This window comes from Callithrix jacchus, chromosome 6, assembly GCF_049354715.1.
Source record: "Callithrix jacchus isolate 240 chromosome 6, calJac240_pri, whole genome shotgun sequence".
Lineage (NCBI taxonomy): Eukaryota > Metazoa > Chordata > Mammalia > Primates > Cebidae > Callithrix > Callithrix jacchus.
Window position 1 is genome coordinate 77,508,593 of NC_133507.1, and position 20,010 is coordinate 77,528,602.

General features: G+C 39.4%; 1 protein-coding gene across 15 annotated transcripts in view; it reads right to left on the minus strand.

Annotated features, from left to right (window-relative positions):
- The window catches only part of FMNL2 (formin like 2), a 323,982-nt gene that overhangs the window by 80,758 nt on the left and 223,214 nt on the right, over window positions 1-20,010 (minus strand). For 11 of the 15 annotated variants that reach the window (XR_013518927.1, XR_013518926.1, XR_013518928.1 and 8 more), the window contains exons 5-6: window positions 11,157-11,240; window positions 7,824-7,976 (exon numbers count right to left, since the gene is read on the minus strand). Coding sequence is in view for 11 of the 15 variants with exons in the window: in XM_035304888.3 (XP_035160779.1) it covers window positions 7,824-7,976; window positions 11,157-11,240 (237 nt within the window). In the remaining 4 variants the exon portion in view is untranslated. The remainder of the gene's footprint in view (window positions 1-7,823; window positions 7,977-11,156; window positions 11,241-20,010) is intronic. The other 4 variants (XR_013518929.1, XM_035304895.3, XM_078327743.1 and 1 more) reach the window with 1 other exon arrangement.

A 20,010-nucleotide genomic window follows, 5' to 3' on the forward strand; every position in this document is an offset into this window, starting at 1 on the left:
ACAAAAATTAGCTGGGTGTTAATGGTGATTGCTTGCAATCCTAGCTACTTGGGAGGCTGAAGCAGGAGAATTGCTTGAACCTGGGAGGTGCAAGTTGCAGTGAGCTGCGATCACACCACTACATTCCAACCTGGGTGACACAGTGAGACTCTGTCTCAATTAAAAAAAAAAAAAAAAACCAAAAAAAAAACAACAAACCACCAAAATGGAAACTATTGCTCACCCACTGATGTCCCGAAGCAATTGTGATCACCATCTATTGTCTCAACAACATACACTTATTTCTAGACATTTAGACTTATACTAGCATATGAGTTGTGTACATGTCTGTCTCTCTCCCTGAGCTTCAGTTACCCAGACTGCATAATACCGCAGAATCTTGAAAGAATGTTTCCTAAATTGACCTAACCAGGCTTTCCTGGAGTCTACCAAAAGGTTTTTCACAACCTTCTATGCAGCTTCCATGCCAATATTTGTGAGATTTCTAATATCTAAGCCCTAATGGGAACAAGAAAAATAAAAGGTATATTTTCTTTCTTACAAAAAGCATTTTTGTAAGCAAAATGCCGTCTGTCACACTATTCAGATCTCAAACTAACATCTACCTATAAATAAAAAATAGTATAGAACTCCCTTGGAAGCTGATGTAAGGGTTCAATCCCTGAAATGCAACACCGGTGAGGTATGTTACAGAATTTGGCAGAATTGTACCAGTCTTTTATGGTTCCAAGGTCTGGGCTAACAGAAATTTAACCAAGATTTGGGGTTTTAGGTTTCCTCTTTCTTACCCTTCAGACATGACATCACTTGGGCATATTTCTTCTATCAATTAAACTCATAAAATATATGATGCTAAAAAAAGGAGCCAGGCATTTTTCTGACTGTCTCTACAGCCAAAAGAAACAGAGGTGAAACAGTTGAATCCAGATAATTCAAAGTAAAGGTAGAGGGATCAAGAAGAGAAAGAGGGAAAGAAAGAAAAATGTAAACAAAATTCCAAATGAACTTTTTAATCAGGCATTGAAACGTTGTCTATATGTCCCATCAGAAGACCAGATAAGAGCTAGATCAGAGCCTCTAATGAAAGGTTCTGGTGCACACTTTTTGAATGGAGTAAATGCAAAGGGAGGCTGCCAACCCATCCTATGAATGGAGAGTCATTATTAGCCTTATTTTTCTGATTTTTCATTATAGTCCATTTGTCAAAGGCATTTGCTACTGGGTGGCTAATCAGGACATGGCCCCATGTAAAAAGTGTGCAAGGAGTGTAAAGTCACTCCTGTGATTTTAAAGTGAAAATATTTCTATGTTCTTCCCATATTATCCCCTCTTTTCAAAAACCTGCAAAACTGTTGCCAATGAGCTGCCATGACAATTTCACAGACTAACCTTCAAAACGGTACATAAACTGGCTCTCAACAACTTGCAGCCAGGCTCCTCTCTCCATCATCTCCTAAAGGAACAATGCGGTCTTACCACCAGCCTCCACTCAGACCACCCTCCTGACTTCTCCCTTTTCCCAGCCACTCCTCCAGGTCTTACTCATTGTTGTTTCACATCCACACCAAGTCCCATACATCACTCCCTAGGTTCTGTTTTTCACTCTTACCTCTACATTTCCATATTGATAGTTTGCATTACACTCGTGACATTTCATATATATGCTCGTGTATACACATAAACATATATATACTTAAGTCCCTTGTCAGCCACAAATAACACACAAATACATTATTGAATATATCCTTCTGTATCCTTAGCACTTGGCAAGGCACCCCTTACATAGTAAGTCCATAATCAATCTTGCCAGTGAAGGCACTGGACCACAGCTACAAGAATTTGCTGAGGCCTCTTCTGTGTTTCCTCCAATCCTTGATAAGGCCACTTTAATTCAAATCCTGCCTCTGTCCCTTACCGTTTGATCTAAGGCAATGTGTTTAACTACTACTTCAGGCCTCAGTTTCCTCACAGTGGTAGTAACAGTAGCTCTCTCACAGAGGCAGTAAATTGTGAACAGCAAATCCCCTGAGGCCCTTGGTACAGCAGCTGGCACAGAGCAGACACTCAATAAAAGCCTTTCTTACCAATAAAAAATTACATCAACGCTATCTATATCTTTGTACTATTTTAAAATATTTTTAAGCATTACTTCCATGAAAACCACCAACAGGAATGAGGCTGAGTGCTAAAAATATATAAACAAGGACCTAAATCTGAATTCTTCATCTCTTCATGTAAATCCACTAAGTATACAAGTGGCAAGTAATCAGATAAGGACTATTCATGAAATGCCATTCCATTAAGGTAATTATCTTGGCTAGGCATGGTGGCTCACACTTGTAATCCCAGCACTTTGAGAAGCTAAGCAGGAAGACTGTTTGAGCCCAGAAGTTCAAGACCAGCCTGAGCAGCATAGTGAGACTGTATCTCCACAGAAAAAAAAAATTTAAAATTAGCCAGGCATGGTGGCACACACCTGTAGTCCCAGCTACTTGGGATGCTGAAGGGGGAAAATTTCTTGAGCCCAGGAGGTTGAGGCTGTAGTGAGCTACACTTGTACTCCAGCCTGGGCAACACAACAAACTCCTGTCTCAAAATATCATCATCATCATCATAAGAAAAACAAACTCTTACTCTAGGGGAGTGTAGAATAAATATTAATGGTAGTTAACATATGAAAGGCAATGTGGATTTTGGTGTTGTTTTTAAAGAAAATATATTATTTGAAAATAAAAAATTGCAATGGGAATATGTAAACTATGGGTACATTCAGGAAAGTAAAGGAAGACAAAAAATTTTTAAGGAAAAGATGAGCAGGATTATGTAATCGTTTTGAAATGATCACCCCTGGTTACAAAGACCCTGGTTACAAGGGTGAATCTTGGTTTCTGTCTTATGACTCCCTCCCTCCACTGGACAGCTCTCCACCTCCATCACAAAGCATCTGTCCCTGAAAGGACAGGTTCTTGCCTCTTTCTCTAGCATGCCCGATCTTTTTATGGAGGCCTGTGCTCATCTCATATTATTTCACTTCCCCTCCACCTAGGGCAACCTTTCCTTATCCTGAGGACCAACTCTGGCCATTGTCTGAAGTCCAGTTTAAATTTCTCCCTTCCTCTAAACCCTAAGTTAGTACTCTACCTCTTTCTTTAAAAATTCATTTACTTGGCCAGGCGCAGTGACTCAAGCCTGTAATCCCAGCACTTTGGGAGGCTGAGGCGGGTGGATGGCCAGGTCAAGAGATTGAGACCATCCTGGTCAACACGGCGAAACCCTGTTTCTACTAAAAATACAAAAAATTAGCTGGGCATGGTGGCGCGTGCCTGTAATCCCAGCTACTCAGGAGGCTGAGGCAGGAGAATTGCCTGAACCCAGGAGGCAGAAGTTGCGGTGAGCCGAGATTGCACCACTGCACTCCAGCCTGGGAAACAAGAGCAAAACTATGTCTCAAAAAATAAATAAATAAATAAATAAATATTCATTTACTTACCATGTCATTTTTTACGCGAGTTAATGGCATTAACTCAGACACTCTTAAAAATCAGAAAGTATTTTCTATTGCATCTGAAGTAACATAGCTTTGTCCTCATAGATCTAAGGTGCACAAATGGCCTATACGCCATTATTAAATTTAGCTAGCTCTGTAGCCACACTGACAGAAACCCATCTTAACTGAAGGCACACTACATTCTAATTTTAGGAGACAATATAAACCAGGTCTCTCCTGCACCACTATCAACAGTTTTCCCTCTAGCCAAGTTGACAAATACATGGTAATACAGAATCCAACAGCTAATATGACTCAAGGGGTACGTTATGATATAAAATGTTTAACACAATCAATTTTAAATGATTAAAAAGTAAAGTATGACTACAAGGAGGAGAATTCGTATCAACACTAGAATTTGGTCACAACCTTTTATTTTAGAACACAGTGTTTTTCTATTTTTTCTTGAGACAGAGTCTCTCTTCGTCACTGGGCTGGAGTGCAGTGGTGTGATCTCGGCTCACTGCAACTTCTGCCTTTCAGGTTAAAGCGATTCTCATGCCTCAGCCTCTCAAGTAACTTGGATTACAGGTACACACCACCACACCCAGTTAGTTTTTTGTAATTTTTTTTCTGTATTTTTTTGTATTTTTAGGAGAGATGGAGTTTCACCATGTTAGCCAGGCTGGTCTTGAACTCCTGACCTCAAGTGATCCTCCTGCCTTGGCCTCCCAAAGTTATGGGATTACAGGCATGAGCCACCACGCCCAGGTGAACACAGTGTTTCTCATTTTTTTCTTTAATCAAGCCCATTTACAACATGTTTTATATTTCCTGAAATCTCATTTTTTCCCCCAAGATTAACCAATCCTTTTGCCAAGTGATACCAGATAAGTTTACTATATCTGTTTTATTATAGGGAGATTAGAAAGAAGGAACTAAAATCTGCATTTGGATACAGAAGACATATACTAATTAAACAAAACTATCAGAATAAATCATCTCCATAGAACATGAATTTGTATCTTTTTTTCTTTTTCGAAAAAAAAAAAAAAAACCTGTGCTATTAAAATGTAAGATACCATAAAGTTTCAAAGTCTAAAAATGAGGAATCGTAATATGATAACAGAATGTATCAAAGTTGAAAAGGCAGTGGGCTTTATTCTAGTATGGCCTGTCAGCACAAAGCCACAAGGGTATCCTATTAAACACGGTGAGCAGTCAGAACGCCCTGCCATCATGCCCTGTGAGCTCGCCTGGGTGTCGTTTTCACCTGTGACTTAGGAGATTGTCCAGTTTGAGGCCTCATCATCAGTGTGTAAACTGAAGCTGCTCCAGAGGCAACAGGGAGAAACAGCTCTAGTTGTATTGGAACTGATGAGACTCAGGCAGAGAAACCAATCTGGTGGGTGCATGAGGTGAGTGGAGCTAGAGGGAGGAAGAGGAGACAGCAGGACAAGAAAGGACAAAGTAGAGGAGGAGAAGACAATCAGAAATGAGACGACAGAAAGAAAAGGGAAGACAATAAAAAGCAAGCTGAAAGTGAAGGCAGTGTGGGGAGAAGAGAAAGAAAGGGGAGAGGAGGAGGAGGAAGAGAAAAAAATGTAAACAATTTTGGGCATCTGAAAAGCAACATGTACCATACGCCTGTACTTCTGATTGCTGTTTTTCATAAGTTATAGATGCTATATCCAATGACCAAATATAGAATTAGAATCCAGACATAAATCCACAAACTACAAGAACAGAAAAACGACTGACATATATTGTTTAAAAACAAAACAAAAATCTAAGCTTCCGGTCCTTAAGTGGCATGAAAGTTACTGTCTTATCAGCTTTCTTGAGCTATTAGAAACCATAAAGCAGAATCAAAGAAAATTTAACTATTCTGTCCTTGAGTTTGAAAAAAATCTGAAATTAATTCTAGCAAGATCCACCTTGAACCAAAATGGTGAAGCAAATCAGGCTGGCCTTGGGTGTCCCTCAACCTCCAGCATCCAGGGTTACACCCCTCTTTGAACCTGTGAAGTTTCCCAGATTTCCCCGATTCTTTCACTCTACTGGAAAAAATACTTTAAAAAGTAGGCATACTGAATTATTAACCAGAAAAATGAATCCCTGTTAAGGTGGTAGCTCGCCAAGGTATGATACTTTCTAAGTGTATGCTGATAGAAAACCAAATTAAAATGTACTTTGTAAATTAAATGCCTTACATATAATTATAGTTAAATTAGTGGTGAGAATTTCCATTCCAGTACCAAGGTGATCAGGGGACTCTTCACACAATGAGCCTTTTTTATATCTCTGACATATCAGCCCATACATTCCTGCCCACCTGTGATGTTGATGCAGATTAGTAGGTTGCATAACCCTTGGCCTACTGCAAATATAATGAGGTGAATTAAAACCCCACTCTTGGGCTGGGTGCGTGGCTCAAACCTGTAATCCCAGCACTTTGGGAGGCCGAGGCGGGTGGATCATGAGATAAAGAGATCGAGACCATCCTGGTCAATATGGTGAAACCCCGTCTCTACTGAAAATACAAAAAATTAGCTGGGCATGGTGGCACATGCCTGTAATCCCAGCTACTCAGGAGGCTGAGGCAGGAGAATTGCCTGAACCCAGGAGGCGGAGGTTGCAGTGAGCTGAGATCGCGCCATTGCAATCCAGCCTAAGTAACAAGAGCAAAACTCCGTCTCAAAAATAAAATAAAATAAAATAAAACCCCACTCTTTATTATTATTGAATCAATTCATTCTAAACCCATTAACATTTTTTTTCCAGTTCTAAACAAGGAAAATCTGAATGATTTATTGGAGGTATCATACTCAAACATCAAATCCTTCAGCAGAACTGAACATCATTACAGAGATAAGTTTAACTTCCCATGACAAAACCCAAGTCAAAAAGACAAGTGGTAATTAGGCAACCAAATCCAAAGGTCTGAAAGGCACATATTCACTGACTGCAATCTGACACAGAGATTCTACTACAATGACGAAATACCGGGAGTGATCGTAAACACTTAGAGAAATAATGTCCTCTTGGCAGATCATGCCTGAAATAAGATAGAAACACTTTAAGCTAGAAAGAGTAACTAAAGGGGTAGGACAGAAAAAAACAAAAAGAAGGAGTAAGCAACATTTTGGAATGAGGGTCTTATTCATAAAATTTTATGTTAAAATCATGGACCATAGAAATCTTTACAAACTTGTTTTAGATGATATCTCTGTCCTCACAGGCAGGAGTTTGATTTACCCACCAACATACAATTAATTCTAAGTGCTATGCCTGACACATAGGAAGTACAAAAATATTTTCCAATGAATGAATGATTGTAGGTCTGCGTGAATGAACAACTTCAGTGATATTAAACCCATTACTGGTGTAAGAGTCAGCACCAATCCTCCCTTAACCAGGAGAGATGAGAAAGGGAATAGTTAGGAGGAAATATAAGGCTGACAATTGGTTGGGTGTGGTGGTTCACGCCTGTGATCCCAGCACTTTGACAGACCGACGTGGGCAGATCATCTGAGGTCAGGAGTTCAAGACCGGCCTGCCCAACACGGTAAAACCCCATCTCTACTAAAACTAAAAAAAAGGAAAAATAGCCGGGCGTGGTGGCAGGCAACTGTAATCCCAGCTACATGGGAGGCTGAGGCAGGAGAACTGCTTGAGCCAGGGGGTGGAGGTTGCAGTGAGCCAAGATTGTGTGCCATTGCACTCCAGCCTGGATGACAAGAGCAAGACTCCGTCTCGGAAAAAAGAAGGGAAAAAAAAAAAAAAAAAAGGTTGACAAGTGAAGTATACCTAATCAAAGAAACACTGCTTAATGGCATCTCACTAATAAAAATTATCACTGTAGCAACCTGTACCTATAGCTAAGAAAACACCCCAGAGCACACACCCTGAGCTACCACTGGAGAAATGAAAGAGAGCAGAAGAACAAAGGGTAACAAAGGGTCTTCAGATCCCCCGATCTCTAAGTGCTGCCTCAACCTTGCAAACAGTACCTCCACCAGGATGTCAACACTCCCCTGGTTTTAAAACTTTATCTGCCTATGAGACTACTCTGTTCTATCACTTGGCAGCAGAATTTTCTCCCCTTCTGTGCTCATTGCAAGGTATGGTGCTTCCAGGAAGCTATTTAAAGTTATTAAACATTGCCCAAGGGAAGACCTCAGAAACTCCTGTAGAACTTTCATTTAGACCTCACTGCAAATGAGAGCACTGTGTGGCAATTTACGAGATACAGTGCCCAAAATCATCAAAAGACATAGGACCCTGCTGTCCCAGTGCACCCTGCCAAAGTTGCCTCCTCACTCAACGAACTCACCGCAGCGCAGAATGTCTTCCAGAGCGGGAGACACTGTTGCCCACAGGTGAGGGCAGGTTGCTCCCTCTGTGCAGGTCCTCGATGGACCTGCTCCAGGGCTTTGATTTGTCCACCGAGCTCTCCACAGTACTCTCCACACTTTCAAAGTCAAAACTAAAACAACAGAGAAACGTCATTGGAGACTGAAAAATTCACATTCACACGCATAAACGAACATGTATAACTTGCTGTTCCCTTAATACATCTGCACCTTAGTATGAAAACTCCTTGTATACAAAGAAAACTAAAAAGGAAATAGAACAGAATTTCTAGGGCTCAGTGTTAGCTTTAAAAATATAGAATGACAAATAATGGGTCTGGTGAAAGAATAATGCAACAATTAATAGCAAAAATTAAATAGTGATATATTATTTTATTTTATAAGGCTTGCTAACTTACCAATTGCTAACATTGCTATGATAGAAGGGGGAAAAGATCTTACAGCTGTCTTCGTTTTGCTTTAACAAGTCAATATGTTAGGGTTACAGCAGTTTATTCCTAACCATCAATTTTCACTGAGCATTTTCTCCTAGTGTGTTGGCAGCGTGCTTTTCCAAGCATATGTGATACATTACTAGCAAAGTTATGGATTTGCTTTGATTTTGGAATCTCGCTCCCAATGTGGTGCTCTTTCAAAGACTGTTGTTTCTCTGACATTTTTTGAGGTTATTACTAATGTTAACCATGTTAGAATAAATGGCAAGTTAAGTTGCACATTCTTGTATAGTTTTAGGAACAAAGTTTTTAAACAGGCTTTTGTGTTCCATGCATTTCTCCCCTCACAAAGTCAGTAACTCTGCTTTCTCAAAAACAAAAATTGTATTAATTGTTTCTATCCATAGCAACATCTGATCAGACAGTAGAACAATAGAAGGCAGCTACACTTAACATCTTTAGGAAAATGTTGGAAGATACTGCAGAAGAAGAAACAATAATGCATACTGGAAATCAAAGTATAACATTTTACAAAGTATAAATGCCAAAATAAAATATTTGGTTAGAATCTTCATCTGAAAATTGGTGATGACTTGCACCTATTAACGACTAACCAGATAGCAGAGACTGATAGCACAAAGTCCAAGGAGGCATCTGATCACAATTCTGTCATGCCTTTGGCTGTAGGAGGTAATGCTGAACATGAAAGAGGTAGAATGGGGTAATCTAATAAAATTTTGACTGCTAAAAAGAGAAAGCCATTATTGAGATAAGAGAAGGTAAGACAAGGAGGGCATCTTGAAATCACTGGTGGCACTGACACCCTTGCTAGGCTACTCTGCAGCTCCCATGCCATTCAGCATGTGTTCCTCTCAGCTCATCCCCACTCTCACGGCATCACAGCACAAAAAGGAAACACACATACAAATGAGTGCTTCTAGGTCGGGTGCGGTGGCTCACACATGTAATCCCAACACTCTGAGAGGCCGAGGCGGGTGGATCATCTGAGGTCGGGAGTTTGAGAGCAGCCTGGCCAACACGGCAAAACTCCCTCTCCGCTAAAAATACAAAAATTAGCCAGGGGCAGTGGTGGGCGCCTATAATCCCAGCTTCTCAGGAGGCTGAGGCAGGAGAATCACTTGATCCTAGGAGGCGGAGGTTGCAGTGAGCCCAGACTGTGCTGCTGCACTCCAGCCTGGGTGACAGAGTGAGACTCTGTCTCACAAAAAAAACAGTGCTTCTCTTTTAGGGATGTACTATGAGTCTGTTGCTCATATTCCATGGGCTAGGAAATTGGCACATGCCAAGGAAGAGTAAGAAATTTTTTCAGCCCATTAGTTTCTAGAAAGATGACCAAAAAATTTATTATCTAATGAAAGCCAACCAAAACTAGTAAGAAAACTGTGTAAAGCAATTGCTGTTTAAAAAAAAAAAAACCCACAAAGATACAAGATTAAAAAACAAAAGCTCTGAATTCTAATCTTTTGTGTGCTGCTGTCTTACACTACAGGCTACAGAACTCCCGCATAGGAGCAACTCCTTTCCTGATGTTATGTAAAGGTCCATTTGGGAAAGCTCGCTGCAAGCTCTATTGTCATGTAGGTAAAGGATTCATTCGCGCAACCAGAAAATACACCATGCTGTTCTTACCCATTCTTCCTGACATTTCTTAGTCCTTTCTGAATTGTATAAATATTACTCTAGATTTTAAAACACCCAACGAGGCAGGTAATATTATTTTCTCTTGTCATATAACATAACGCATAAGGGAGACTCGCAGTATTTGATGAAATGGAAATAGATAGGAAACATCCTTTGGAAGACCATTTCTCAGGAAGGTAAGAATCTGTCGGTTTTTCTTACTCCATTCCATCTAATACATGAGAACTATCAAAACTGAACCATATCAACACAGTTTCAGTCAATAGTTTCGTTTCTGCATCTGTAAGTTAGGAATAATTATAGCTTTCTCTTCACAAATTCTCAAGGAAGTAATGGGGATTATAAGACAGCATCTGGTTAAGTCTTAGGACTCTTTTGGACTGAGGCAATTATATAAACAAGTCACTGCTTTTAGAACAAGAATGGAAAAGAAAAACACCATCTAGGCTGAAATGTCTTTCAGTGAAATTAAAAAACGAATATTACTGCTTCAATCTGTGTGTATGAGTGTGTATTTGTGGATACTGGGATATTTCCTGATTAAAGGAGAAAATGTGGGGAAGACAATGTCTCATTCAGATGTACACTTTTGAGTCTTGTAAACCATTCTGGAAGCCAAGAAAATGGGAGAATTTTATGAAATAACAAAAACAAGGTTAAATAGGTTGGTATTTCTTTCCTGCTCTGCCCCTGGTTTTCACTCCCCTTCAGCTTATGGGCAGAGAATCAAAACAATACAAATACGTATAAAGGAAAAAGGAACAGCCGTTTGTTACGGCTCCTTCCAGTGCCACTATGTTTGGTATCTGTTTCTGCAATCATTTTCTATAAATCATTTTTAAAATAGAAAGGGAGTCATTATTTTGCATCACCTAGCGATTTATCACATAGCTCTTACACTAACTGTTAAACTACTCTACCATATATGTAACTTAAGCCCTAAAGAAAGCATTACTTTGAAAATAAGGGCTCCTTTAAGCGTGAATTTTACTCACCTGTTTTACTTCTGCCTTACAGGCATTTCTAATACCAATTATGTGATTTGTTTTTAGTTACCTAAACAGAAACAAACCTCCCTAAGCCCTAGCACATCTGCTTCTGAGTTTCTGCCCTCTGTGTGGTGTATAATTTTACCAATGAGTTGCATCTTCTGTGACCACATAACATTTAAATGTAAGCAAGCCAAGTTTTACTTACGTTACTGCGTACTGTGCAAATGAGAGATATTCCACTAGAACATCGAGACCTTTGTTTTCTTCATTCAGAAATTCTCTGACCCATCTGTTGGGGGGGGAAGAAAGTTAATGGCGTAACTGATCACATGATCTGCTGAACAAAAAACAAAACAGTGCAAAGTTTTGTTTTTTCCACCGAGAAAGGACAGAGGGAGGAAGGCCTAGACTACGCCACATGAGGCAGGAGCTTTTTAGATAATGGTAACCAAGAAAACCACAACTTTTTAATGTGCAAAAATCAGGGCCAAAAAGTGCACGTGGGCCATCTTTGCATTTTAGTGCTTAGAGAATTTAAGATAATCTGTAAGAAACTTTCCTTAAAGAAAGCTTAATGTACTTTTTCCACCACAACTGATCTACAGCTTATTTGTGGAAGGAAGACTACGAATAATGAGGCAGACGGGGGACATGACAACCTAACCACAAAAATCCAGGCAGGATTCCAAATCCAAGTTCAACTCCTTGGCACACTAAGCTACAGAAACCACTAAACTAGCCAATGAGAGACCAGTGTTTATGGGCTTCTAGAAATTCAATAGGGATAATGATTTGCTTAACTTTTTCCATGAATGTTAAAACCTTTTGAAAAGCTGCACGCACTGCATACCATCATCAAGACCAGCACATAATAAATATCAGGTTTTTAAAAAATTCATTTTTAAATAATACCACCTTGCATTTGAATGGTGCGCCACAGTTCATGGAGTATGTTTATACATTCTTATTTGTTCTTCATAATAATCCTGACAGGGTGGTCTAGTAGAATCTTTAGAAAGGTAGATGTAAAATGTTACCACCCGCTTTTACAGATTTCCTCCAGCACATTATCTTCAAACAACATACAATACCTGATTAAACCTTCACTAGGTTTCAAACTCCAACACATAATAAATTAAAAGGTCTATTACTATCGCTGAAATGCCACTTGACGTACATCTGCCACCTGCATTCCACAATGGTTGCTTTCCTCCAGAAACACCAAGCTATAAAGGTTGACCAGCTATGGCCATGATAGACTATGGAAGCCAGTTTTGCTAGTTATTAAAACAACAGGACAATACTACCAAATATCCCTTAAGAATAAGCAACCCCTTGAGGTCTTTGTCTTAAAAGGAAGAAAACAATCCCACGGATTCAGGACATTTGTGCCTGTTGTTTTGTTAATTTTTGGCAGGAGGAAGGGGTTCTTTGTTTTAACCTCAAGCTCATTCTTTCTTCTAGCCCTGTCATCTCCACAATGCATACCCAGCCCAGGTCTGCAGGTAGTTGAAGGAGGCAGCAAAGTGGTCGAGCAGAAAGCTTGCCCCGTGTTTCCCCCCACCAAATGCCTCAGAGAGGCAACTGCAAAACCTATGCACTTGACATAGCTGCCTATAAATGTATAACATTTCATTTAAGAGAGACCTGGAGTGGCAACAGTGGCAAAGAAAATACCAAATGGTAGGCCTCACACAGTGACTTTGCTATGAAATCTAGACAAAACTAACATGGCTGGCTACTACTGGTGGCTGAAGTGTCATTTCGAAACAGCCACAAACACAATTTCACAGCATCTACTACTTATTTTTTATTTATTTTAATTACTTTCTATGGTGCTAGGTCTCAAGAGACATTGATCATGTTTAAACGCTAGTAATTAGAAGCTTAGAAATAGTAAAAAGAATTTTTCCTGTTTTGTAACTGGCTGAAGACTTAAAGTCTGGAACTCACTATCAAAATCTGAAGATTAGAAAATCTTTAAATTCAAGCCCCTTAGCCTTGCTTAGGTTTTTCCATTGGTCTGGACTATGGGTTCTGATTGTACAATTTAAACTGGCCCTTGGTGGTGGGTGTCTTTTTAAGATGAAAAATAATCACAGTGGTCCAGATTTTTCAAAGCAATCTCAGTTTCACATATTCTCAGTGGCCCATAAGAACACACTAATTTAGGAGCCAAGAGAAGCAGCCATTGTTGTTTCTTCTGTTGATTTTCCAGAAGCAGCCTCTGCAGAGTGCAGACCATCCAGAATGCACTCAGTGCCTGCCCTTGTGTCAACCACTGGCAGGCACCTCCAACTCACTTGGAAAGTTCGTTCAGCCACCAATGGGGCAAGAGACAAGCGACCTAAAGACGTAAAACTAAATTTTTTTTTTTTTTTTTTTTTTTTTTTTTTGAGACGGAGTTTCGCTCGTTACCCAGGCTGGAGTGCAATGGCACAATCTCGGCTCACCGCAACCTCCGCCTCCTGGGTTCAGGCAATTCTCGTGCCTCAGCCTCCTGAGTAGCTGGGATTACAGGCACGTGCCACCATGCCCAGCTAATTTTTTGTATCTTTAGTAGAGACGGGGTTTCACCATGTTGACCAGGATGGTCTCGATATCTTGACCTCGTGATCCACCCGCCTCGGCCTCCCAAAGTGCTGGGATTACAGGCTTGAGCCACTGCACCCAGCCGAAAATCTAAATTTTTTTAAGGTAGGAAAGTGCCAAGTACAGGCAGATATACAATTCACTTAACAAGCTAACATGCATATGTTTTGATGCAGGGATAAAGAATACTAACTGGCTCCTCATACTTCACTTCAGTGTCCTTATCCATGCCCCCATCTCCACTTGCTGACTTTGAGTGAAAGGGCCTCAAAGACAATTTTCCAAGTAAAGGTAACAGCCTAGTGGCTACCTCCTAAAAGGTCAGCTAAAGTGTGGCATGTTCTACCCCTGACTTAATGTCATGCAGTTAACATCTTTTTCAAAGTGATGAGATCCTCCCTGGAGTTTGATCCAGTTCTGACACCCCTGCCTAAAACTTAGGAAATAATGAGATAAGTCTTTCAGGGCTGACTACTTTCCCCACTTTACCAGTATCAGGTTAGCTGAGCAAAGTCATTTCACCAATAAGGGTATGGATGATAAGCAAAAAAGAGCCCCCATTTTTCTAACTATTCTCTCAGTCCCTACCCCTTCTTAACTTGGAACTTTCTGTATTAAAGAGAACTGGTCACTTTCAGTTGGAATGGAGAACTCCACTTTCAATTCAAGTTGAAAGTGAACTTCTACAGAAATGAAAGAGTAAGGAAAGAAAACAGGCAAAAATGAAAACGAGCAACTTTCAAACCAGTATCTGGAATCTAAAAGCATTCAAAGAATATGGATGCCTCATTTTGCAGATTTATGTAAATGATCATGCAACGACTGTATCATATATTTAGGATTCCCATAGTAAATTATTTCCATTTCACCTCTGTGCGTGCTACACACACTTTTTAGTATGCTGCCAATAGGCAAATGGTTTCAAATTGGGTGATTATAGGTTTTGGAAAGCTCAATTATTTCTGACTCTGACAGAATGCATAACTTCCTGAGTGCCTCACGGATTCAATGAAATTACCATATGCTGTAAATCTGAATTTAGGCAAATTCTAAATCAGATGCTTAGGAGCTGGTAAAGACAGGGACAATGACAAACAGCTCTGGAAGAAACTGGGTGCAAGGAAGAGATGTAAGCAGCAATGCCAACAGTTACTGTTTTATTGTAGGCTGGTCACAGCTTGATTTCAAACCTTTATTCTGTCTCCCCAAATCTGAGAACCTTATTTCTCCTCATATAGGTCTGAAGAGATGTTCCTGGCTTTCAGTTTCTAAGATCAAGCCAACTGGCCTAAAGATGCACACACAAGACAAAGGAGCAAGCACTTAGTTCCCTTTTTCAGACTCTTTAGAGAGAGGTCCTACAGACATATGGTGGGAACTGAAGTTGATGAAAAATCATGAAAAGCAAGAGAAAGAAGCACCATGCATATTCAACACTGGCCATCAGCTCTACTCTGGTAGGCAGTGTTGCAAACTGATTCTCAAAGTAGAGCCCACACACCACTAGAGGTCCCTGATACCACCTCGGGGCATCTGTGAGGGTAAAACTGTTTTCACAAAAATATTAGGACATTAGTTGTTTTCAATTTGTTGACAATGACACTCATACTGCCAAAGAAATAGTGCGTAAAACTGCTGCAAGCAAAGAAGACACCTGTTGATTGTACTTGTCACGCTGTGCGCTCAGGAGGGAGAAAAAGCCAGCTTCAGTTCAGAATGCCCTTAGATAAGCAATAAAAAACTTTGGTTTTATTAAAGCTTCCTGATTCAGTACCCCTTTTTAATCTTTCAGCGTGACAAAATGAGAAGCTCACATGAAGTACTTCTGCTACCTGCCCAACTGGCACAGCTGTCTCAAGGAAAAGCATCTGCGCAAGTGAGTTGTGAGCTGAACTAGCCATTTTTTCATGGAATGTCAATTTACTTGTAAAAATGACTGACAAACTATGGTGACTGAGTTTTGGGTATGTGGCAGACATTTACTCAAAAATGAAGTGAGTGCGTCCTTTTAGGGACAACACAGCATTTGTTGTTGAAGACAAACTTTGAGCTTTCAAACCAAAATTAGAATTCTGGAAAACCTGTATTCACTACCATCAGTTCAACAGCTTCTCAATACTTAAAATACATTCTAATCAGACTGGTGGTTATTAACAAGTGTGATTTTTAAAAATATTATAAAGCGATATGCTTTAACATTTGAGAAACATGATTTCACTGAGTTATTCTGATCTTCCAAATGGCCAATTCATGATGTTAAGAAATTAGGTCATAAGATCATGTATGGATAAAAAGACCATTTCAAAGTGTAAGACAGCACAAAGGATTTTTTGAAACAGGGTCTCACTCTGTTGCCCAGGCTGAAGTACAGCGTTACAATCATGGTTCACTGCAGCTGCGACCTCCCGGGCTCAAGCGATCCTCCTACCTCAGCCTCCTGGGTAGCTGGGACTACAGGTGCATGCCACCACACCTGGCTAATTTTTGTATTTTTTGTAGAGACGGGGGTTCGCCATGCTACCCAGGCTGGTCTCAAACTCCCAGGCTCAAGCCATCCTGCCCACCTCAGCTTTCCAAAGTTCCTGGGCATGAGCCACCACACCTGGCCAGTGGATTTTAATATAACAGAGCTCAAAAAGTCCATGGATATGATTTCAGACTCTACATTATAGCTATCTGTAAGAATTAGTTACCAGCCATTAATTTAGGGTATACTACCAAAAAAAAGAATATCCACAATTATCTGAAAAGACCAATAAAAAAAATTCATCCTTAAGTTTGTGTAAGGCCAAACTGTCTTCATATACATCAATCAGAACAGATACAACAAACCAAATGTTGACTCAGACAGGAGAATCTAGCTGCCAACTATTAACCACATGCTAAAGAAATTTGCAAAAATTAAACCAATGCTGCCTTTGTCACCAATTATTTTGGTTTTGAATAATATTTTTTATATGTTACTTATTTAATTTATAGTGTGTTAATATTTATGTTAATATATAACATTTGTGTTATATATTTATTTATATTTATGTATTTAAATTAAATGTTATTAAACATGACATTTTATTAAAGACATTTAAAATCCATCAGCATTAATTTCTAATATTATAAATATTAATAGATTTGACACACCTAAACAAAAGCTTATTGGGGTTCAAAAATAATTTAAAAGTATAAAGGGATTCTAAAACCAAAAAAAAAAAAAAACTGTGAGAACTGCTGGTTTAGATAACAAACTTTAGATGTGACCAAATCTAGGTTCAAATCTCAGTGTTTCTAACTTGAGCAAGATACTTAATAGATGATCCTCAGTATTCTCATCTGTACAACAGGGATTCAGGGGTAAATAAGATTTTTCTAAGAAATACACAGAAAAGCAAATGTAAAGTACTAATACAGTGCTTAATAAATAAATGACAAAATGATACCTTAACGGTTTCTTAAAAAGTACCATCTAAGAATAAATTAATCATAAGGCAGCTTGATACACATATTCCCACACACGTACACACCCGTACATGTTGCATGCATGTTAAAAGCAGCCTTTGTCACTCTTCTGTTTTTCTTTTTTTCGCCTGACTTAGCCAGCACTGATTCATAAAGAAGTCAGCAGGCAGGAGAGAAGACGACAGTCACTAAGCAGCAGTTCCTCACCATCTTCCCTTTTCTACAGACCTCCTTCCCCTCCTAGCCAATTTGCCACATTCCTTCTGCAATCTCATGCCTGTTCTCTCTACACTGCAATGAGAGAAAGTGAAATGATCATCTTTCAGAACTTCTGTGACCTTGCATTGAGGATGAAAAGTAATTTTCTATCATTACAGGCAGCTTTACTACAATAAATTCCCTGCAAGGAGAGACAGCCTACACACTAGATCCATAGCATAAAGCCGGTAAATCTGTCCAGCTCACCCTCACCACCACTTAAATCCTATCACTCTGACATCTTCAGCACCGTGGCATCTGCCTACTCACATTGTATGGGCAGTGTGTTCTAACACTACATGGATCATTTCAAGGGTATTTCAAGTAATTTCAAAAGCTTAGATAAGTCGTAATCCAATTCTTCTCTATTATCATAGTTCCTAAGAGTAAATGAATGGGATTATCTCTAGTCCAATTCTTATTTCAATTTGACTCAAAGAAAATTAATTTTCTTTCTCAGAAGATTGTTCCATTTATAGAGTTTTAGGCTTATATCAAAACTCAGAACAAGCCCTTTGCTTGACAAAGCTGTAGCTCAGAATGTTATGTCAGTAAAGCCCAAGTCCTTAACCTTGAAATGCAAGCACAAGCCCAGAACAATTTAGAACAAGTAGATTGTAAATGTAATCCCTACTTTTAATTTCTGGAAATCACAATCTCCTAGGTGTCAGGATCATTTTACATAAAGATGATAACACTCTCCACCTTAGGAATTTCTTAGAGACATATAACACTATTGAATACTGCAGATGTTATCTGCAACAAGCACACCAACAAACAACTATCAGAGATTGAGTAACAATTACGATTCAGACCCTATACTAGGTCTTCATAAGTTATGTCATCTAATCCTTAACAACATTCCTATGAGGTAAGTATTATTATACTCATTTTATCAATGAGAATTTAACTTGAGTCACATAGTAAGTGCAGAAAACTCATATAACTTACCTAAGATTATGTAACTAGAAAGGGGCACAGCAAAAATTTGAGCAAATGAGTACCAATTTTTTACTTTTATTTTTGAGACCGGGTCTTACTCTGTTACTCAGAGTGCAATGGCACAATCACAGCTCACTGCAGACTCGAACTCAACGGCTCCATTGATCCTTCTGCCTCAGCGTCCCAGGCACTACAGGTGCGTGCCATTGTGCCTGGCTAATTGTTTATTTATTTATTTTTTTTTTTGTAGGCAAAAGGTCTCACTATGTTACCCAAGCTTGTCTCGAAGTCTTGAACTGAAGTAATCCTCCCGCATCGGCCTTCCAAAGTGCTGAGAGTCCAAGCGTGAGCCATCACACTCAGCCCGGAATTATCTATCTATTACAGTATTTTAAACAGCACAATAAAATATGTGGCTTCCTATATAGCACCCTTGCATTCCAAGAATTCATTTTAGTAACTGATTATTTTCCTCATTATTGAATATAATCGTTCAGAAGATTTCCCTACAAGTGAGCTCAAACCAGTTAGTTTACATAACAAAGAGTGAGTTCAAAATCTGGCTCTGTGGTTTTACTTCATGTAAGTTTACGCTAGTGACTGGTTGCATACAATCAGACGATGCATCTCCATGAATTTTTCTGCTGCTAAAGCAAAACCTTTCAGAATGCCTCACCTAGGTGGCGGGCAAAGGAAAACTTCAGCTGGTAAAGATGAAAGAAAGTCTAAGAATCTTTCACCATGTCTATAGTATCCACTCCAACTGCTTGCAGATAGCACTGGCTTCAACGCAACCAAAGTTCTTCTATTCAGCCAAGTTTGTGTTGGAAATGATTATCTTCCTTTGGTATTTGATGGTCAATTTCACATTACTTCGGCAATACTTAAAGAAATGACTTTTTTTTTTTTTTTTTTTTTTTTTTTTTTTTTTGGTGAGTCCTATTCTGTCACTCAGGCTGGAGTACAGTGGCATGATCTCAACTCACTGCAACCTCTACCTCCCAGATTCAAATTATTCTCCTGCCTCCGCCTCCCAAGTAGCTGGGACTATAAGCACGCATCACCATGCCTGGCTAATTTTTTGTATTTTTAGTAGAGATGGGGTTTCACCATGTTGGTCAGGCTGGTCTCGAACTCCTGACCTCATGTGATCCTTGGCCTCCCAAAGTGCTAGGATTACACACGTGAGCCACTGCACCCATCCTAAGAAATGCTTTTTGACAATTTGTAGAAATCCTGGCTGCAGTTCATTCCACCATTTTCAGTTAAAAGGACCAAAAGCATAGGGTTGCACCAAACCAAACTGAATCTAGCTCCTGATCCATAAATATTGGAAAGTATTTAAATTTCCTGAGTCTAAATGCCCAAAAATATTAAATTACCACCATCTTCATCCCTAGCAGACAAGGCTCATTGCTTTGATCCCAAAACCCTGATAATCTCATTTACTTTCAGGGAAACGGCTAGCAGCATAAGTCATACAGGAAAAGCAACAGAGCAACTTGAGCCAAAGCACCTGGCTCTACAGCTGCAGACTCTGTGCAATTCACATACCTTCTCTGGTCTTTAATTATTTTAATCTGTAAAATGAGGCATTAGGCAATCCTTAATTTCTCTTCCAGTTCTAAAATCATGTCTCTCTGATTCACTGTTCTATAGCCCATTTTTAGGGACAAAGTCTAGAATTAATTCATTTTCTGAATATTTCATTTTCGAGGTAACAAACCTGCTGGTTACGCTTTAAGCAATGAACATTCTTACCCAAGTTCCACCACCTATCAATCGCAATCCCATTTCTACAATTTCTAAAACTT